The sequence below is a fragment of the Vipera ursinii genome (genome assembly GCF_947247035.1).
Source record: "Vipera ursinii genome assembly, chromosome: 5".
In the NCBI taxonomy this organism is placed as follows: Eukaryota; Metazoa; Chordata; class Lepidosauria; order Squamata; family Viperidae; genus Vipera; species Vipera ursinii.
In genome coordinates this window covers 59,099,455-59,122,661 of record NC_139518.1, presented here as the reverse complement: position 1 = coordinate 59,122,661, position 23,207 = coordinate 59,099,455, and the positions used below count along the sequence as shown (strand labels likewise).

Below are 23,207 nucleotides of genomic sequence, written 5' to 3'. Positions count from 1 at the left end.
CCTATGGAATTAATAGAAATTAATTCTGAATAGACATGTAGAGGATTGAGGAAAATTGTACTGGCCCAGATGGTTAAAGCAAGCAAGAAACTTTGAATAACAATACTAATTGCAAGAAGTAGAATGGTGATTCCTGTGCTCTGTGGTTAGATTCAAATTAAATGAGATGATCTGTGAATTCAATAAAATTTATGCAATTGAAGTTACGGTAAGCTAATTTTATATTAATTTTAATGGAACTTAAATGTAATTAACTATATCACTTTTTAGTAAACTGAGACCTGGAAAAAGTAAGCTGTAAGAATATGATGATCCTATGTGGATTTCACTTGTAACTAAAACAAATTGAAAATAAATGAATTATTAAAAAAGTTCTACCAGATGGATGACAATAGATAATGGATTAATGATAATTGGCCAGCTAATGTGATCATTAGTCCCTGGTATCCTGGATCAAAATTGTTCCATACAGGATGTCCTTAGTTAATGAGCACAGGTGGGAATGGAATTGCTGTCACTAAGTGATTTGGTAGAGCGTGACATCACGTGACTATGTTATTTAGCAATGGAAATTCTGGCACTCCTGGTTGCTGTTAACAAATCATTGTGAGTCATTAAGTGAGGACACCACGTGGTCATCATTTGTGATCTCTTGCCAACTTCCTCATTGATTTTGCTTGTCGGAAGCCATCAGAGAAGATTGCAGATGGCAATCACATCACTGTGAGGATGTTGCAGAAGCCAGAACTCTGAGTACCCATTTGTTCAGCACATTGCAAGTTTGATACTGAACAAGTAGTCATTGATTGAGAACTACTTATAATGCAGTTATTTTAAGAACTGACAGCTGAAGACAGGTTAGATTGTTTTTCATAGATGTTTCATATTATTACTAGAAATTAATTGAATTAATAGAAACAGCTGCATCCAGTCGCCCTAACTCAACCCCGAATAGGGACTATAGGGTCGTAAAAAGGGAGGTAATTGAATTAATAGGAACATTTATAAAGTACACATTTAACAGCTACAGTACATCAGAATTTTGAAATAGTTCTAATATTACCTATCCAAATACCTTCCATGTTTTCTTAGGCAACCTATGCCTGTTTTAGTTACCTGCATGTTGTCCCTAGTCTTTCCCTTCATTGATCTTGGAGTTCACATACTAAGTGAGTATCAGCAAAAACCTTTAGGCTCCTTGGTCAGATCTGTTCTGCAAATAACACAGAGTTTCTCACAGGCAAACTACTAAACTTTGATATAGTACTTTAAAGGAATGGAATTTCCTCTGAGATGGTACTGTAAGCAAACCAGGGTTACTTCATGGCGGTCAGTGTTTTTACAGTTATTTACAATTTGTGTTTGAAAGGGTTGTACTGAGTGCTGGGTGCTATACATTTTACCAAAGGCAGGTGTATTGCTCTGCGGTTTACTACTTTACTACTCTGAATGGTTCATTAACACCATAGAGATCCTTGATAGTATAAAAAGAACATTAAGGTTGCACTGCTAGTGTATCATCTCTGATGGATCTCTAGATCAGGCATGTCAAACTGCCAGCCCATGGGCTGGATGCGTCACACCAAAACCATGCCCACCCCATTGCCGGTAATGGGGAAAAAGTCCCGATACGTTGCGTGACATCACATGACGTCGCGAGTTTGACAAGCCTGCTCTAGATGATGATAATTCATCATAGGCTTTCAAAAGGAAAATGTGTTTAAAGTATTTTTGTGCAAATATTGAAGATTTCGGGTATATGAAATGAGCTCACCTTTCATTCTCTTTCTCCCTGCCCTTTTACTTTTTCAATGAAAATATGATCAAGGAAATAACATTAAAGGGATTGGGTATGTAGAAAGCTTGAATTCTTACAAGTTTGGATTACTGCCTTGTTTCCATCTTCGCCACATTTGTTAATTTTAATATTTATGATTTTAATATTTTAATTTTAACATTTTGCTGTTTTTATTATGTTTTAAGCTGCCTAGAGTTGCCTCTAGGCCAGTGATGGTGAACCTTTTAGAGACCGAGTGCCCACACTGCAACCTTAAACCCACTTATGTATCATCGGGTGCTGGGTGGGTGTGGCCCATTGGGTGGGTGTAGCCAATTGGGTGGGCGTGGCCCATTGGGTGGGCGTGGCTGCAGTGGTAACGGCAGAGTGAGTGGGACTAAAAAGTTCAATCAATTCCTACTTTGCAAGATCTTTTTTTTTCCCCGCGAGAAGTTGAAATTGATTGATGGATTGAACCTTTTTTTTTTTTTTTTGCACAGGGCGGTGGATGCCTAAAGCGTAAAGGTTTCATAAAACCCAGCTGAAGGCCTAGGACTGGGGCAACGGCGCATGTGCCCACAGAGAGGGCTCTGTGTGCCACCTGTGGCACACGTGCCATAGGTTCGCCACCACGGCTCTAGCCAATACGGGTGGCATATAAGTTTAATAAAAAATAATAAAGATATTCCCTTGCAGCTGGACAGTGTGACCTTAATTTTAAACGTCGTTTGCTTCATTCTGTCAAGTAAATTGAAAGTTCTGACACCACCAACCACGATTGTTCCCAGAAAGCCTGACTTCTTATTAAAGAATACTCTACAATTTGCTATGACTGAATTGTTTGTAATTCTGTCTTCAGAAAAAAACTTTAGCTGGAGCATGTAAACAGAATACATTTAGTATCCATGATGCTATATTGTAGTGCTGCTTCTTAATGAAACTTATAATGTGGGATGAAAGTTGTGCTACTGCTTGAGTTGATTAAGTGTGTATCTGATTACAGATTTTTAAAAAAACCTTAAAATATATTTCTGTCTTTTTAAACTGCATTTGATAATACAGTGTTACTATTTTGGGGCTACCATGCACAGCTTCTGTGATATTTCTGGTTATTAAGACCCTTTATGGTGCTCTATGTCTTCTTAATAAACAGGGTAACCAAAGCAAATCAAATGGCAATTGCACCAGTTAGAAAACATTTCCAGACATGATCATAAGTTGGTGGATAGTTCTCTTAAATAGCCACAGCAAACGATTTTATTGCAATACTTACTTAATGGAGCAAGCATTTTCACCACTACTTTGGGTATATTTCATAATGACAGGTTTATAGAAAAAAAATACTACGTAGCTCAGTTTCCATTGCAAAACTGGACAAGCTCCTTACCTTGAGCTTAGTCAAATATTTGTTTTGGAGGGAAATTTATTTAAAGACCTGCAAAATATTCTCTGTCCAAAACGCTGTACCAGTGTGACTGAACTGGTTATGAATAGTCCTTTCCTTTCTTCGTTACTCTTACCCCACCCCTAACATACAGTTGAGTTTAAAAATGTTTAAAATGGGAAATGGAACGTAAAGGAAAAGAAAGCAGTTGGGAGTATGCCGCTCTGCGTAAGAACATATTTTCCCCCCCTTCCCCCTTAGGATAGAAATATCTGAAACAAATGTGCATTTTAAAACATGCTTTCTTTGTAAACCATTAGCAATTGGTCCAGATATTTATTTACTATACTTCGATTCTGCTGCATTCACACCAGGTTAATGATGGTATATAAGATACAGTTATATGACAAAACCAATTAATAGGCATTTAGATAAGTAGTTGTAGTTAAGGGATCTCTAATTATAGTATTAAATAATTTGTGTGCTCTCAAGAACCCAGAACCATGATTAGATGTTATAACTGTCATCTAGTTATCTTAACAATAAATAGGTCTTCAGGACTATTTCTGCATTCTAGTGAAATGTGAAACTCCATCCTTTTTAAAAAGTATGCTTCTGAGTGGATTATATTGCTTCTTCTGTCTTGCTTCTGTGTAGAGAGCCACTTGGGTTTAGAGATTAAGGCACCAGGTTAGAGAGCAGGAGACTGTGAGTTCAAGTTCCCTGTTACCCATGAAAGCCATCTGGGAGACTGTAGGCCAATCACTTTCTTTCAGCCCAACCCACCTCACAGGGTTGTTGTGGGGAAAATAGGAGGAAAAACGTATGTTGGATATATTCACCGCCTTGAGTTATTTGTGAAAGTAATAAAGGTGGGATAAAAATAAATAAAAACAAGGAAAGCAGGAGCGATAAGCTGTTGAGATCAAGGGAAGAGCATGTTAATTAGTACAGGTAGTCTTCAACTTATGGCCAGTTCTTTAACAACCTTCCAAAGTTATGATGGACTTTTTAAAGTGCTACTTATGATCCATCTCAAAGTTACAACTGTCCCGCCTATGGTCATGTGATCATGTTTTGGGCAACTAGCTTGCATTTATGACTGATTTCAGTGTTCCGTGCTCATATGACAATGGTTTGTGGATCATAAGTAGTATTTTAAGAATGAGGAAAGGGCATGTTATAAATTCCAGGCGCTATTGTGGTGGTAAGTCAAGGCCTATCCATAACACCAGAACTTTGTCTTTCAAGCAAAATATTAAAGCTCATTTTCAGCATTACTGGACTATAATAGAAGCCCACACAGCATTTCATAGAGGATATCTAATAAATATCCTGTCTTGACAATAGTCCTTACAGGTTTTATGTGGTCCCAGTTTGTCCATCTGATTGCCTCACAGTTTTGAATTTGTAATAATATCATAAAATATTCTTCTGTGCACTGAATGAAATAAAAACCACTTGAGTGCTTTTAAATGCATTTGTTAAAGTAGAAATACCAAAATATAATCTAATTCATTGTACATGAATAAGACAGCAGGCAGCAGTTCCAAAACAGCATAGCAAAAGTTATATATTTTCAAGACCTAAATTTACAAAAATATTTGTTTGTTTATTTAGCTGCTCATCTCAACAAGTGACTTGTTAATATTCAGACAAGAACTATCTGTCTGTATTGATAGAAAACTTTGAAATAAATTGTTGATTTATTCTATCAATTCACACAGTTAATAACAGTAGTGCTAGGCATCTTTTCAATGATATATAACAATGCATTGCAGATAATATTAACTTATTTTATTCTCTTTGTGTCTTTCATTGTTTCATGTTGATATGACTCTTCTGGTGATTTGGACTTCGGATAAATACACCAATGACAGTTTACGCGATTTCTCTGTGATTCACCACTTGAGGTATGGAATCACCTTTAACACTAAATCTTTATATTATTTAAATACAATAAATAGTTTCTTTTCACTCTCTAATGTTTGCTACTATATTTATAATAGAGAAATGAAATGTTCCCAATTCCATTAATTTAGCATTAAATTAATTTTCTTAATTTTGTTATTGTTGATTTAATTCTTTGAGTTTCACTTGAAAGAAATTGATGAATTTTACTTTATTTTTGTTTTTTTGATGAATATATTACTTAAGGTTGAAGTGCACATTCTTTAGCTTCGTATTTCTGTCTATCTGTAAACAGTTGAGCTTTTTAATACTTGATTGACTATTTTATTTTATTTTATTTATTTTACGTCTTGCTGAACAGGTCACAAACATAAACTAGTCATGTGTTAGTCCGACTTCAAAGTTAAGCAACATTTGTGGGTTTTTTTACAATAGGTGATATAGGTGTATAGGTGATTCCTTAGGAACTGTAAACAGAATCTATGACATGCATAAGGGAGGGAATGTCAAAATGAGTATTATATCAGTGCAATGTGACTTCTGCCCCTTTTGCATTTATATCATAAAATCACAAGCACATTGTCAGATTCTGCAGATTCCTCCAACTGAGGAATCTGATGAATACATGTTCAATAAATTTTATTTACCTGGAGCTATAATTTAATATAGTCATAATATAAAAGATTACAAATTAGCAACAATGGTATATTAGAAGATCTGCAAGAAACACCATTTGCCTGGAAGCAAGAATTGGTGGAATCATAAAACAGACAAAGTAATACAAATATAGAAACCAAAGTGCTCTGGGACTTTAGAATATAACAATTACCTGCCACATAATACTCCAGACTTAACAGTTATTGCAAAGAAGGACAAAAAAGTTTGAATAGTGGACATTGCAATACTTGGAGGGAGTAGAATAGAAGAGAAAGAACTGGAGAAAATCACAAAATACAAAGATCTACAAATAGAAGTAGAATGAAAGTGGCTAAGTAAAGCAAAAATAGTACCAGTAGGCACCATTTTGAATATCATCGGCATTGACAAAATCACCATCACTCAAATGCAAAAAGCAATTTGCACCTTTAAACAACAATATTTGTCTGTCCCAGTTCCTTAGATGCACACACACAGACACACACTTGTCTTCTTTGATCAAATTTAGTCTGTTGTATCTCCACAAATAACTCTAACATGGGTTTGATTGATGTCAGTTTGCTGATCAATTCTTATCTACATAACATTCCTATACAATTATAAGTGGCCAATTTAAAGTTTGAGAATAAATTGAGCTGAACAAGACGTTTCTACTGAAGTCCTACTAATGATGTTACCTACTCTGGTAATGCAATATTTGGGAGCTAAATGGCAAGCTGTAAACCAGTGCCTAAGTTGAGCTTCTTTCAGCATCAAGACCGTTAATTATTTTTTTCAGATATCATTGAATTTTATTTATTTGTTTATTTGTTTGTTTCCATTTGACTGCCTCTTGAATCCATCCAACTCTGGCCAGTTCACAACAATAAAAGCATAAAAAGGAGAAAAATATAGAAAATTAGCCAAAACAAGTATAAATATTACAAAATGATCACAATCCAGCAATAAAACAAAATGTACATAAAACATCACAAATGTCCCATTCAGCCTAGCCCAATGACTGGATAAAAAGTTAGATTAGTAAGGCTTTCCAGAATACCACTATAATGGGAGTTGAAAGGATATTGGGGACCTCATTCCAGAGGGTCACATCACTAAGAGAGAGAGAGAGAGAGAGTGAGAGAGAGAGAGAGAGAGAGAGAGGGGGGGGGGAGAGAGGGAGAGAGAGGGAGGGAGAGGGAGGGAGGGAGAGGGAGAGAGAGAGGATCTCCCCAAATTCTTAAAATTCTGGCTGCATTTTCACTCTGCCAACTGCAGTATCAGCAGCCAAAACTACTAAAATGCAATTCCCCAGGCATTAAAAGGCTGTCTGGCTCTGCTTCAAGGGCAAGTATTGGACTCTGTTTAAAAAGCATTGTAACTGCTTTTACAATACTGTATTGTGACCAAAATACGCGGAGGCAAAGAGTAAAGCAAAGAATAAAGAATAAATAGATTTAGTTTGTTCTATTTTGGAAAAGATAAATCTGATGTTCACAAAGCAGAACGGAGTCTAAAAGAAGTCTTATGCTTGAGCACTTTTCTTTCTTTTTAAAAAAACACAAATATATAAATCAAAGAAGGCTAACACTTTCAACGTTGTTTTTTGCTTCTTGAAAACAGAGAGCCCAGCCTGGAGAGTTAATGCTAGTTTAAGGTCAAGGCTCCTGATGACTTATCTAGTGGTTAAAAGAACTTTTTTTTATTAAAGAGTTTTACAGATACATTTTAAACATAAAACCCCATCCCCCCCACCCCCACCCAATTCCCCCTCCCTCCTCCCCCAACTTCCCAGAGCAAATACAGGGTATTGACCATAACAGTCTTAAACTATAATATGCAAACTAACTATAATAACACTTTGAGTCCTATCACACTTTAACTCTCCTTAAAAATAGCTAAATAATAACAAATCTTCTAAATCTAATACTCATTCAAATGCTAAATGAAACTTTTTGGTCCCATATTTATTCTGGATATAATCAATCCATCTTCTCCATTCCAAAATATATCTTTGTTGCGAATGGTCTTTCAAATATGCTGAGATTTTCGCCATTTCTGCCAGGTTCGAAACTTTTAAAGTCCATTCTTCTATAGTAGGCAAATCCTCCTTCTTCCAATATTGCGCTACCAAAAGTCTTGCTGCCGTTATTAAATTCAACATCAATTTAGTTTCTATAGCAGTAGAGTCAATAGTAAAAGGGATGCGGTGGCTCAGTGGGTTAGGACGCTGAGCTTGTCGATCAGAAGGTCGGCAGTTTGGCGGGTCGAATCCCGAGTGCCGCGTAACAGAGTGAGCGCCTGTTACTCGTCCCAGCTTCTGCCAACCTAGCAGTTCGAAAGCACGTAAAAATGCAAGTAGAAAAATAGGGACCACTATGGTGGGAAGGTAACAGCGTTCCATGCGCCTTTGGCGTCTAGTCATGCTGGCCACATGACCACGGAGATGTCTTTGGACAAGCGCTGGCTCTTCGGCTTTGAAACGGAGATGAGCACCGGCCCCTAGAGTCGGAAACGACTAGCATGCATGTGCGGGGGAACCTTTACCTTTACCTTTACAGTCAATAGTAATACCCAGCAAAAATAATTGTGGAGAAAATTTTATCTTTTTCTTAAATATCTTCTGCATATTCCACCAAATTTTAATCCAAAAAGGTTTAACTTTTTTTACAAGTCCACCATATATGGTAATACGTTGCATCATCACAACCACACCTCCAGCATTTAGGCTGATAATTTGAATACATAGATGCCAATTTCTTAGGATCTAAATGCCATCTATAAAACATCTTATAAAAATTCTCTGTTAAATTTTGTGCCTGTGTAAATTTTACATTTCTGACCCATATTGTTTCCCAAGTATCCATCGTTATTGGTTCTTGAATATTCTGGGCCCATTTTATCATACAATCTTTAACAAGTTCCGTTTCTGAATCTAATTCTATCAATGCATTATATATCCTTCTTATATGTGCAGGACTTTGATCTCTAATTTGTTTAACCAAATTTTCATCTACTATAGAAATACCAATCTTCTGATCCTGTTTCCATATAGCTTGTAACTGCCCATACTGAAACCAAGTTTGTACTATCTTTTCTTCTTTTAAAATATTAAATGGCTTTAATTGCCACACATTTCTTTCCAATCTAAGAATTTCTTTATATGTAGTCACATCATGCTTAAATCCCACATTTATATTTTCTATCGCATGTTTAGGTATTACCCAAATTGGTATTTTAAGGTTCAACTTATAACAATATTTTTTCCAAACTCGCAACAGGGCATATCTTAATATATGTGTCTTAAAAAATTATCCACTTTTTTATCATACAATAAATAAGCATGCCAACCATATAACAAATATCCTTCAATATTCAATAATCTCTTTTGTGTTAAATTGAACCAATTACCAATTGATGATAATACGGCAGCTTCATAGTATAATTTAAAATTGGGCATTTTAAGACCACCTCTCTCACGTGCATCTTGCATTATCTTAAGTTTAACTCTCGGTCTCTTCCCTGCCCAAACAAATTTATTAATACCTCTCTGCCAATCCTCCAAATTTAAATCTTTTTTAAGTATAGGTATCATTTGAAACAAAAATAAGAATTTAGGTAAAACATTCATTTTCACAGCTGCAATTCTTCCCAATAAAGACAGTTGTAATTTTTTCCAACTATTTAATTCTTTCTGTATTTTTAACCATAACAATTCATAATTATTTTTATATAATTTCACAAAAGAACTTTTTTGTAGACCGTAAAGAGTTAACTACCGCATGAGTATAATGAAATTGTCAAGTTACAGTAATTGCACCAGTAACTTGAGATGTTGCATTTTGAATGAAGCCATGTGTGGAGAGTTTGTTGTTTTCCTTTGCTGAATCTATCCTTACCTTTTTTTTTCTTTTACATTTCTCCAAGTTATGAAGGCTAGTCAGAATCTTTAGACTTAATAGGAAAAGAGCTTTTATCACCTCCTCAAGTAAAACAACAGATCCCCATTATTTTCCTTCTTTTGTATAGCTGTGGGGTTGCTTATTTATACTTGGTTCTATGTGTATTTTTAACTTATGAATCTTGAATTGAATTTTGTGTGGCACTTCTTGCATGTGTTTCTGATTAGATGAAGCTAAATAAAAAAAGGCTTGCATATTCAAGGCCATAAAACTTTTGAACAAACTACATATGCCACTTAAAAAGGGTACATCTCCGTCTTTTTCAGTATAATACATGCACGCAAACACAAAAACAGCTCTGAAAATTTTGGGAGGTACAGAGTCTAAATGTTAATTTGAGCCTCCTTTATATACATCCTATTTTCTTATTGCATTCTCTGTTAGGATCATTGTTTTCAATTGTGAGTAGCCCAATTTCAACAGTTAGTTTTCTTACCTTTAATGGGGAAAAAAAGGTGACTTCGTGATCATTTCACATTCTGATCTTCTCCAAGTGTGACATTCAGGGCAGTTTCACATTAGCATTGTTTGGCATGTATAGTTGTATCAATTACATGTTTATGGGACAGGAAAGGTTCAAAGTGTAATTAACTGAAGGGTATTTTTGTTATCCCCCTTTCTTCCAAATTTAAATGAAAGCTATTCCAAATAGTTTTAAATGAACACATATTACCGTCTTAAAAATTGTCAAGTGGCCAATATAATGCCATTTATTATAGTCTTAGAAGTAAGTTCTTCAGGATTTCTTAGAGCTTGCATCCAAAGGAAGGTTCACAAAATTTTAGTTAGGACAGGCTAGACCTTCATTGTTCTGATCGAGATGTAAACATACTTTAATAGGACACCAAAGAAAAATAATATCAAAAGAAAGGCAGAAACCTTCTGAGATTAGTGGAGGAAAGGAAGGTTTTGGGTGGACTGTGGACTGGTAGGATATGCTTATGTCAGTGACTAAGAGTAGGGAGGAAAGGGGCAGAGAAGATTGTATATACTGTGCTAATCAGTTGACAGTTGCTGAGGGAAGGGGAAAAAGCTACTTGGAAGATTGGATGTGGGTAAGCTGCTGGAATATACTGCACTGGAAACACATACCAGCCTTGGTTTACATGCCCTGTCCAGATTTTATTTTGTATGAAACCTCAATCAGAACGTTCCCAAGTTTTCCAACAAACTGGCTGACCTGAATGGTTTCTCCAGATTTTGAAAGAAACAATTTTCTCAAGTCATAAAGAGTTATAAAAAGGCAGATTTCAGTTGAATGTTAGGGAAATGTTCTAATGTTCAAAGCAGTTTGACAGTGAAATCAATTTCCAAGAGAAACTGGTGAGCTCCTCAATAGCTGGATGCATTCGAAGAAATACTGGCCACCCATTTGCTGAAGATGCCTTAACCTGGACTACTTTGCTAAATGTGGAGTTGGACTCAGTGAGTTGGGACTCAGTAGCTTAACTGCCTCTAGTAACTTAACCAGATATAATTTAAATTGTAAAGATATTGCCTGATATAACAAATTAAGGGATTTTGGGGTAGAATAATGGCTAAGTGTAATTGGATTTTTAAAAGTTGGAATGGCTTGCAGACTTACTGGTGGTTCTTAAGGGTTCTCTAAAGGCAGTGACTCTCTGCAATAAGTAATAGGGGAGGGATAGAGGAATTCAAAGGGGAACTTGAGTTTTTTTTAAAAAAATTCTCATTGTGTCTTAGTTGGAGGTCTGCAAGAAGCAAGAATCTGGAGAAAAGAATTTCATGTGTTTGTGCCCAAAAATCCCCAGGGGAACTGGAACTAGTACAGTTGTCAGGGTTCATTTAGCCATGTGAGGGATCATTTATTTCTTTTATGTGCTGTTGGCTCAGTAGTGGGTGTTTTTTTTTATCTGTTCCAATTCTGCAATTCTTACCTCTTTGTTTCCTCAGACTGCTTATGGATTTCTGAGGGCTAGCTTTGGGGCAGATTTGAACCTTATGGAACTTGTTACAACTAAATTCTCTCCAATCCTTAATTTTGTTACCTTTTTTAAAAAGCGCCATTTTTCTACTCTAGTACTGAGCGAAGTATCTAGGCTATATAATCCAAGACCACTTAGACCACAAGACCACTTAAAATTGGAGCCATCTACTTATTTATTTATTTTATTTTATTACATTTATATACCGCCCTTTCCCGAAGGACTCAGGGCGGTTTACAGGGTGATTAAAAACAAAAATACAAAAGTTAAAAACAGATTAAAAAAATTATATTCGTCCCTGCATAAGTAAAACCCCAGTTAAAATTAAAATTAAAACTAAAATTAAAATTCTCAGCCTGGGCCAGAGAGCTCGAAGAGCCAGGTCTTCAGGTCCCAGCGAAATGAACGGAGGTCGGGGGCAGTCCTAAGCTCCACTGGCAGCTGGTTCCAAAGGGCAGGCACACCCACTGAGAAGGCCCTATCCCTGGGTGTCGTCTGCCGGCAATCTCTTACCGGTGGCACCCTGAGAAGACCCTCCCTGTGGGAGCGCACTGGACGAAGGGAGCTTGATGCCGGCAGCAGGTGTTCCCTCAGATATCCCGGACCCAAGCCATTTAGGGCTTTATAGGTCATCACCAGCACCTTGAATCTCACCCAGAGGGCAACCGGGAGCCAATGCAGCTCGCGGAGTAGAGGTGTTACATGGGAGTTTCGGGAACCCCCCATCACAACTCGCACGGCCGCATTCTGCACCAGCTGAAGCCTTAAAAGTTTGTTCCTATGGAAGGAGGACGTCCCATTCTGATACATCCAGATTGTAGATAAAGGGGCATCTCCTCAGATGAGAACAGGCAGTAGTAATGTAACTATCTAAGTGAAACATTTTTACCTGAAGAAGAGCCACATCCAAATACCCCAGACATGAGGGCAGTGAGTGTGATTCCTACGGTGGTTTAGTGTAGGCATCTCTTCTCTTCAACTGGTTTAATTGGCATAATAAACTAAAAGATTATTGTGAATACATTTTCCTGGATTGCTAGCTGCCTTCGAATAAACACATACTTGCCTTGGGATGCTTCTTTAAGGAGGAGCCAATAGGTACAATAAGTGTGTACCCATACATACCCAGAAGTATGGTTTCTGAAGAACTGCTAATCACTATTTGGTGACAACCTGAAGCTAAGAAAATTACTTGAATATACTTGCTAAGTTAATTAAATCCAATTAATTAAATGAGCATACTGACTTTTCAACAAGGGTCCAATCACAGTATACTCAAAACAGTTTACATAAGCATAATTATTGTATAAATTGGATTCATCGCGTTAGACTCATCAAGTCCATTTAAGCCATCAAATCCAACCTCAGTACATAAAGTGATTGCCTTGAATGTTGTTTTTTTAAAACAAATGAGAAGTAGCAAAGAAAAGTCAAAAATTGATTCACAAAAACTGCATCAATGCAGGTTCTTCAGTTTTGCCATGTTTATTGTGTGGGGCTCAGTATCAGTGAGCAAAACTTGTATGGGATCTTCACATAAATATCCACAGAGGTATAATAGTCCAAGGCTTGACTGGCATTAAAGAATGGATTGGTTTAGCTTCATACCAATTCATATTTTTAACTTTCAGTTAAAATGTGAGGAAAATTACAATTAATGATAATATTTTGAACAGATGTTTAGATAGCTAAAATTGTGTTCTAGACAACATAAAAGAGCATTTAATCATGCCATTAATTTTTGACAGGTGTTAACAAGTTCAAATTATTTTTTTGAAGTGAAATATTTGATTAAATCTAGTTTTAATAATTCTGTTGTAACTAGTTGAAAATCTTTCAGATCTGTTGGGTGAAAAGCTGCTTGTGACAAGATACATACAGTAAAACAACTGATTTGAATACAATTAATTTGTGATGAATACTATAAGATGTAAAGAGTCCATGTGGTCTTATAGTATCATAGTTTTGTCCTGTATCTTATAGTTACTTTCCCATTTTACAAGAACAAATTATTTGTGAATAGTACCTGTTTTTTTACTGATCTATTCTCCCAAATCTATGGGTAATCAATTCCCATACAATTCTTATAACAACAGTATTTATTTAAGCACTTCTACTCCACTTTTCATTGTTCAAGTTCCAAAGATGGGCTAAGCAGTATCAGCAAATAATGCATAATCCCTTCATTTAAACTTACAAACTGAAAACACAAGAAATGTAAGGAAATCAGAATGCAAAGGGAAGAAGAAGAAGGAAACCATTTAGTGTAGAAATGAAATTTCAAAATGTGAATCCCTCAGCACCAAAAGCCAGGGGGGCTTTTGCTCAGGTTCACCTGGTGCGCCAGTTACGGCCCTATCTGGACCGAGATGCCCTACGCACAGTCACCCATGCCCTCGTGACCTCCCGGCTAGACTACTGCAATGCTCTCTACATGGGGCTGCCCCTGAGGACCACCTGGAGGCTTCAGCTGGTGCAGAATGCAGCTGCGCGAGTTGTGATGGGAGTCTCCCGATACTCCGATGTAACACCTCTTCTCCGCGAGCTGCATTGGCTTCCAGTTGCCCTCTGGGTGAGATTCAAGGTGCTGGTGATGACCTATAAAGCCCTAAATGGCATGGGTCCAGATTATCTGAGGGAGCACCTGCTGCCAGCGTCAATTTCCCATTGTCCTGTGCGCTCCCACAGGGAGGGCCTCCTCAGGGTACCGCTGGTCAAGGATTGCCGACGGGCGATCCCCAGGGGGAGGGCGTTCTCTGTGGGCGCGCCTGCCCTATGGAATCAACTGCCAATGGAACTCCGGACTGCCCCCGACCTTCGTTCATTTCGCCGGGACCTAAAAACCTGGCTCTTTGAGCTATCTGGTCTGGACTGAGGGGTTTTAATGTTTTTAAATTGTGATTTTAAGTTTTTGGGGCTAGACTTAATTTTATTTTATTTTTATTTTATATTGTATTGTTTTTAAAATTTGCCTTGTAAACCGCCCTGAGTCCTTCGGGAGTAGGGTGGTATATAAACCGAATAAATAAATAAATAATAAATATATAAAAGACGCTAACCATTTTGCTATGAACAAATTGGCAGGAGAGAAAGTAAAATGTTAATAAGTTCATACTGGTAAACATACTGAATATGTTGTGATCTTTATAACTACAGTATTTCTAGATACATTGTTTAAAAATAATGTTTCATCCAGTTGTTATTTATCATAAGACTAGCTACTTATGATAGAACACATTCTCTTCTGCAGCCCCCATTTCTCCTTCAAATCTGCTCTGGAATGTTGAAAGCCCTTTAAAGCATATGTAGGAAAAATGAGAACAAGGACAGCTTGGGAAAATCCTGTTGTGTGAATGTAAACCATTTGCACAATATTGAATACTGCCTCCATCTCACTATTTCAAATTTTTATCATTTTGCTCTTTGTGGAAGAACTCACTGTTGCCTTTAGTGTTGATTAGGAACTTTTTCTCAATATTTATGTATTTGCCTCATTGTATCATTGTTTTGTTGTGTGATAATTCTTTTTTCTCCTTACTAACACCAATTTTAAAAAGTCATACTGAATAAAAACAAGATTTTTCTATTTTGATCTTAACTTCCTAGGCAGAACATTTACCAAACGGTCCAGATTGTGGCTATGGTTCTTTCCACCAACAATATTGGCTCAAGGCAAAACTAATTGCTGTTGGTGTAATTGACATTCTTCCCAAGTGTGTGTCCTCTGTGTATCTCTACTATGATCCCGATTTTTCTTTTCTGTCTTTGGGTGTCTACTCTGCTTTAAGGTAAGGTAATACGTTCAAAATCCTTCTCATATTTTTGCACTTAAAAGTATTCAAGTCTAATCTAATCTAATGACATTTATAATGCAGGTAGCGTTCATTTAATGACAATGGATATCAGCAAATCAGTCGCTAAGTGATGTAGTCACAAAGTGGAAAATCATGTCTAGTGACTATGCTGATAGTTTTACTTCAGCTTTCCTTTGTTTTACGGTGTTAGAAGGATACAACCTGAAGCAGTATCCTTGAGTCCAAATGGCAGGAAGGTTTCTTGAATTCAACTCAGAGCAAACTGGGTAAAAGGGCACACAACATTTTTCCCTACTACCCCAGCCTTTGTAATGTTCATCCCAGTGCTGGGAAAATTAAGAAGAGAGCAAGAAAAATAATAATAATGTTTGTATTTATTTTCATTAGAGAGGAAAGGATTACAAGAGAGTAAGCAGGCATACAGTGGGGAGTACACTTCAGGAGGAATGAAAGATGTGCAGGACAGAGGGGTTGCAGAAGAAGAGCAGGTCAGGTGGATGTGCAAGACATAGATTGGGAAAGGTACAAGAAGGTTGTGAAACACATAGGTTGGATAGAATGTGCAAGAGCACAGGTTGGGGGAAGAGGCATGAAGAAGCAAGGGAGGCTTGGGGAAGGTACGTGGAGATATTGTATATTCAAGGTGTGTGTGTTTGACTCAGTTATTTTCCTAAAGAAGAAGATACAGCAGAGTGTGCCATTCTCCCGTTAGAAACTCAAGACAAAATACCGTATATACTTGAGTATAAGCCGAATTTTTCAGCCCACTTTTTGGGCTGAAAAATTCCACTTCGGCTTATACTCCAGTCAACAAAAAAACTTACCGAGGACTTGTGCGCGGCCGAGGCTTTGGTGCTTCCGGGATCGCGCGCACCTCTCCCAAGCCACCGCCATCCGGAGACCTGCCGAAGTTTGGGGAGGTTTGGGGAGGTGCGCGCGCACCTCCCCAAACCTCCCCAGGTCTCCGGACCTCCGCGCCTTGCCTGCCTGCTTCTTTCCGCAGCGGAAAGAAGCAGGCAGGCAGGGCGCGGAGGAACGGAGACCTGCCGACGTTTGGGGAGGTTTGGGCGCCTCCCCAAACCTCCCCAAACGTCGGCAGGTCTCCGTTCCTCCGCGCAGACCTGCCGACGTTTGGGGAGGTTTGGGCGCCTCCCCAAACCTCCCCAAACGTCGGCAGGTCTCCGTTCCTCTGCGCAGACCTGCCGACGTTTGGGGAGGTTTGGGCGCCTCCCCAAACCTCCCCAAACGTCGGCAGGTCTCCGTTCCTCCTGCCGACGTTTGGGGATGTTTGGGCGCCTCCCCAAACGTCGGCAGGTCTCCGTTCCTCCGCGCAGACCTGCCGACGTTTGGGGAGGTTTGGGCGCCTCCCCAAACCTCCCCAAACGTCGGCAGGTCTCCGTTCCTCCGCGCAGACCTGCCGACGTTTGGGGAGGTTTGGGCGCCTCCCCAAACGTTGGCAGGTCTCCGTTCCTCCGCGCAGACCTGCCGACGTTTGGGGAGGTTTGGGCGCCTCCCCAAACCTCCCCAAACGTCGGCAGGTCTCCGGACCTCCGCGCCTTGCCTGCCTGCTTCTTTCCGCAGCGGAAAGAAGCAGGCAGGCAGGGCGCGGAGGAACGGAGACCTGCCGACGTTTGGGGAGGTTTGGGTGCCTCCCCAAACCTCCCCAAACGTCGGCAGGTCTCCGTTCCTCCTGCCGACGTTTGGGGATGTTTGGGCGCCTCCCCAAACGTCGGCAGGTCTCCGTTCCTCCGCGCAGACCTGCCGACGTTTGGGGATGTTTGGGCGCCTCCCCAAACCTCCCCAAAAGTCGGCAGGTCTCCGTTCCTCCGCGCAGACCTGCCGACGTTTGGGGAGGTTTGGGCGCCTCCCCAAACCTCCCCAAATGTCGGCAGGTCTCCGTCCCTCCTGCCGACGTTTGGGGAGGTTTGGGCGCCTCCCCAAACCTCCCCAAACGTCGGCAGGTCTCCGTTCCTCCGCGCAGACCTGCCGACGTTTGGGGAGGTTTGGGCGCCTCCCCAAACCTCCCCAAGCGTCGGCAGGTCTCCGTTCCTCCTGCCGACGTTTGGGGAGGTTTGGGCGCCTCCCCAAACCTCCCCAAACGTCGGCAGGTCTCCGTTCCTCCGCGCAGACCTGCCGACGTTTGGGGAGGTTTGGGCGCCTCCCCAAACCTCCCCAAACGTTGGCAGGTCTCCGTTCCTCCGTGCAGACCTGCCGACGTTTGGGGAGGTTTGGGCGCCTCCCCAAACCTCCCCAAACGTCGGCAGGTCTCCGTTCCTCCCCAAACGTCGGCAGGTCTGCGCGGAGGAACGGAGACCTGCCGACGTTTGGGGAGGTTTGGGCGCCTCCCCAAACCTCCCCAAACGTCGGCAGGTCTCCGTTCCTCCCCAAACGTCGGCAGGTCTGCGCGGAGGAACGGAGACCTGCCGACGTTTGGGGAGGCACCCAAACCTCCCCAAACGTCGGCAGGAGGAACGGAGACCTGCCGACGTTTGGGGAGGTTTGGGGAGGCGCCCAAACCTCCCCAAACGTCGGCAGGTCTGCGCGGAGGAACGGAGACCTGCCGACGTTTGGGGAGGTTTGGGGAGGCGCCCAAACCTCCCCAAACGTCGGCAGGTCTGCGCGGAGGAACGGAGACCTGCCGACGTTTGGGGAGGTTTGGGGAGGCGCCCAAACCTCCCCAAACGTCGGCAGGTCTGCGCGGAGGAACGGAGACCTGCCGACGTTTGGGGAGGTTTGGGGAGGCGCCCAAACCTCCCCAAACGTCGGCAGGAGGAACGGAGACCTGCCGACGTTTGGGGAGGTTTGGGGCGGCGCCCAAACCTCCCCAAACGTCGGCAGGTCTGCGCGGAGGAACGGAGACCTGCCGACGTTTGGGGAGGTTTGGGGAGGCGCCCAAACCTCCCCAAACGTCGGCAGGTCTGCGCGGAGGAACGGAGACCTGCCGACGTTTGGGGAGGTTTGGGGAGGCGCCCAAACCTCCCTAAACGTCGGCAGGAGGAACGGAGACCTGCCGACATTTGGGGAGGTTTGGGGAGGTGCCCAAACCTCCCCAAACGTCGGCAGGTCTGCGCGGAGGAACGGAGACCTGCCGACGTTTGGGGAGGTTTGGGGAGGCGCCCAAACCTCCCCAAACGTCGGCAGGAGGAACGGAGACCTGCCGACGTTTGGGGAGGTTTGGGGCGGCGCCCAAACCTCCCCAAACGTCGGCAGGTCTGCGCGGAGGAACGGAGACCTGCCGACGTTTGGGGAGGTTTGGGGAGGCTCCCAAACCTCCCCAAACGTCGGCAGGTCTGCGCGGAGGAACGGAGACCTGCCGACGTTTGGGGAGGTTTGGGGAGGCGCCCAAACCTCCCTAAACGTCGGCAGGAGGAACGGAGACCTGCCGACATTTGGGGAGGTTTGGGGAGGTGCCCAAACCTCCCCAAACGTCGGCAGGTCTGCGCGGAGGAACGGAGACCTGCCGACGTTTGGGGAGGTTTGGGTAGGCGCCCAAACCTCCCCAAACGTCGGCAGGTCTGCGCGGAGGAACGGAGACCTGCCGACGTTTGGGGAGGTTTGGGGAGGCGCCCAAACCTCCCCAAACGTCGGCAGGTCTGCGCGGATGAACAGAGACCTGCCGACGTTTGGGGAGGCGCCCAAACCTCCCCAAACGTCGGCAGGAGGAACGGAGACCTGCCGACGTTTGGGGAGGTTTGGGGAGGCGCCCAAACCTCCCCAAACATCGGCAGGTCTCCGTTCCTCCGCGCCCTGCCTGCCTGCTTCTTTCCGCTGCGGAAAGAAGCAGGCAGGCAGGGCGCGGAGGTCCGGAGACCTGCCGACGTTTGGGGAGGTTTGGGGAGGTGCGCGCGCACCTCCCCAAACCTCCCCAAACTTCGGCAGGTCTCCGGACGGCGGCGGCTTGGGAGAGGTGCGCGCGATCCTGGAAGCACCGAAGCCTCGGCCGCGCGCAAGTCCTCGGTAAGCTCCGGGCGGTCACTTGCTTCGCGTCTCCTGAGGGAAGGGTGGGCGACTGGAGCGGGCGTGTTTCCTCGCCTGCTGGGCGCTGCGATTTGCCCGGGGAACGCGCGGGCCCCGAATGGCAGCGTGGAGCGAGGAAGCGGACAGCCAGGGCTTCCCCGAGAGCCGCGGCCACACAGGGTATTCCTGTGTATTCAGGCTTGCAAAATGGCGGATCGAGCCTCTGCTGGCGTCAGAGGCTTGCAGAACGGCGGATCGGCTTATACTCGAGTCAGTAACTTTTTCCAGTTTTGGGGGTGAAATTGGGGGTCTCGGCTTATACTCGAGTCGGCTTATACTCAAGTATATACGGTAGTCTAGTGAAAAAATGGAATTACTGGGCTGTTATAATCATGCATTTTGGGTTTTTTTGTACTTTCATAAGTAGGCAAAAATGGTGTAATATGAAGACTCAAGCAAACATTTTGCATGTCTTACTGCTTCTAGATGAAAAAGTATGTCTCTGAACACAGCAGTTTTTTAAGCCCCTGATTGATTTCCACAAAGGACAGGATCAGAGGAGTACTATATTCAAATAAACACAAGATCGAGATTTTAATATGTACCTTCAGTGAGGAAGGAGGGACAACCCCAAGACATTATTGAAGGTGCAAGCAGCTTGTTGGCCTCTAGATATTTCGAGCTAAAAATCCTACAGCCCTTTACTACTGACTACATTGGCAAAAACTAACACAGTTCTGGGGTTATCTGTAGGGAAGCAGGAGGGGGAAGTGGTTGAAAAAGTTAACTTGGTGTTCATGACTGCACAATCAAATCCATTTTCTTTTCTATTTGTATATGATGTTGACACATATATGAAAGGGTAAGACTTTGATTTCCATAGTTTTATTTTACTTTTTTATTTTAATTCCATTTATATCCCGCCCTTCTCCGAAGACTCAGGGCGGCTTACAAGCTTAGCAGTAGCCTTCATTCTATGTATATGCCTGCTTATTAGGGCTTTCACACAGTTGTGGCTGTCATCTTAACTTTTCTGACCAGCTGTCTTCCACAGATGCAGAGGGGGTTTTTTCCTTGAAAAATGCTCCTCTGTTTTAGTTTCTCATTTTAAAAAAATCAGATGTGTTCATACATATAGATAATATCACAGGTTACTCATTGATACAACAAATGAGGACATGTTAGGTGACTATTTAGGCAGAGTTATAAATAAATAAATAAATAAATAAATAAATAAATAAATAAATAAATAATAAATAAATAAAACTGCAATATCAAGTTCATTTAATGTAGCTAGTAATTGTTAGTCCTTTTTTCTAATGGAAAAAATCTATTATTTGCTGATAAGCAGTATTTTGAGTATCTGGTGTCTTTCTATGTTTAATAATAAAGTATAAAGTTTAGGTTTGTATGTTTTTATGTCCAAGTTACTTAAAAAGTCAGCTTGTTAAACCATAAATATATAGGGGTGAATTCATTTGAGCATTAGTAATTCTTATGTAGAATTGCTGCACATAATCTAACTAAAGTTGCTAGGACTAGCAAACTCTTAGGAAGCAATGAAAGCATTGGATACACATGAGTTGTTACCAGCTTTATTCTGTGATTTTTGAATGAGTCTTAATTCTATATTGGCATAAGCATTTAAAGAATTACTATATGAAAATATCAGTACACTTTTAAATATTAATATGGTCTGTCAAAGACTGGCAGATTCTTGATCAGTAATCAAATAAGGAGTCAATTCATATCTTACTTCTTCCTATATGCTTAGTTTTAAAGTCTCTTGTGCATCTGAGAATGGCATCTATGTATTTTCTTTTTCTAGGGACACTGTATAAAAGACAATGTGGGCTAAATGAGTTGTTTATTTTTTGAACTGTGTTCTTGAAACAGAAATGACACTATTTCAGGAATACATGAAAGCTTATAACCTTGACATATTTGATCCAAGAGTAATAATTTTACCTCCTGCACAACCATCTCACAGATTCTTACTGTTACTGTTTTTCTTTGATGCAACTGTTGAACTCAATATAGGTCTACCAAAGTTTTCCAACCAGACCCACATCTTTGTACAATATTGGACATGTTAATAGTAGCTTTCCTTGTACTGCTGTGTTCAATAACTACATTGAACATGTTTTACTAGTGAAGAGCAACATAGCCTCTCCATAATATTATAACACAGAGGCTGTGTAATTACAAATAAAACTTCTCCAATCCGATCTATATATAGTAGCACTAAGAAAGAGCTAGTATCTCCAGTTCTTTGTAGGATGCTATATTAATGGACCTATTGTTTGATCAAGCTTTCATTATATCTCACTCCAGGCCATTATAGTTAACTGTGGCTTCATGTGGCTTTCTGCTCCTGCCCTTGCTACTAATTAGCTTGAAAGCATGATCTGATTTATAATATGGTAGTATTGAATTTTAAGTTATTTTTCAATACAGGAAAACAGGGCAAAAGAAATAGTGAACTAGATTAACTAGTTTTATGGCACTCTAAAATGTACATTAGTCCTTGAATACTATAAGAAGTTGTATATAGTACAATAACTCAGACTGCATAGTTAAAAGCTATTATTTGAATTTGATGTGTAACATTCAGTATTGGTACCTAATTGATTGTTCAGAATATTTGTGAAACATTACTCATTCCTTGATGTGAATTTTAGTTTGGGCCTTGGACTGAACTTTTGCCAAATCTGTATGTAAATTTCCCTTACTTTTAAACATAAAGCACAATAGTCTATATCTACCGTATTTTCCGGCGTATAAGACGACCCGGCGTATAAGACGACCCCCTACTTTTAAGAAGTTTTTCAAGGTTTTTTTGTCTTATACGCCGGAAAATACTTACATGCCCTGCCCTCCCTGTCCGTCGCAGAGGAGGCGAAGGCCCGACTGGCCCCGTTGGCCCTCCCACTGCTCCCGCGCTTCTGCTGGCCCCCGAGACGCAGCGTTTCCCGGGTGGCAGGCAGCGCTGGAGGGCAGCCGCCACCCCGCCACTGCCGGCGCCCCTCCTGCTTTCCCCCCCAGGCCTTGAACTTCTCCCATTCGGCGCAGGGCGGGGCAGCTCCGCCCGCAGCCTCTTTTTCATGTGCCGCTTCCCTCTCACCGTCGGCCGAGGCGCGCTCGGCCCGGGCTCCCGGTCCCTCTTCCCGGCCGGCTTCCCGCCCTGCCCCTCATGGAGCTGGACTGGGCGTGCAGCCTCTCGGTGTGGCTGCTTTTCCTGGGCAGCCTGGCGGTGCGGCTCCTGCGCTCGGACCTGTTGCTGAGCCGGCTGCTGCTGCTGCGCGTGGGGCTGCTGCCCCTCAGCGCCGCGCTCACGGCGGCTGCCTGCTGGCTCGTCTCGGCCAGCACCGCCCGGCGGAAGCGCAGCATCAGACGGGAGCAGGACTTCCCTGCCGGCTCCCGTCCGACGCTCTTCCCTCTTGAGGCAGCTGCTGCCTCAAGAGGGAACAGCGAGCCGGCAGGGAAGTCCTGCAAACGCATGCGCACGCAGGACTTCCCTGCCAGCTCCACGCTCTTCCCTCTTGAGGCAGCTGCTGCCTCAAGAGGAAACAGCGAGCCGGCTCTTCCCTCCTGAGGCAGCAGCTGCCTCAAGAGGGAAGAGCGTCGGACGGGAGTCAGCAGGGCAGTCCTGCACACGCACGCACTCCCCAGCTGCTAAGGAGCAGCCGGGGAGTGCGCACGTGCGCAGGACTGCCCTGACGGCTCCCGCCAGACGCCACCCACTGATTTTCCGACGTATAAGGCGACTGGGCGTATAAGACGACCCCCCAACTTTTGAGGTGATTTTCATGGGTTAAA

At 42.1% G+C, this 23,207-nt stretch overlaps 1 protein-coding gene across 6 annotated transcripts in view; it reads left to right on the top strand.

The window, feature by feature from the left end:
• ATE1 (arginyltransferase 1) overlaps window positions 1-23,207 on the top strand; it is a 79,298-nt gene that overhangs the window by 16,592 nt on the left and 39,499 nt on the right. For all 6 annotated transcript variants that reach the window (XM_083364412.1, XM_083364408.1, XM_083364411.1 and 3 more), the window contains 2 exons: window positions 5,042-5,074; window positions 15,223-15,404. In XM_083364412.1, the coding sequence (XP_083220538.1) occupies window positions 5,042-5,074; window positions 15,223-15,404 (215 nt within the window). The remainder of the gene's footprint in view (window positions 1-5,041; window positions 5,075-15,222; window positions 15,405-23,207) is intronic.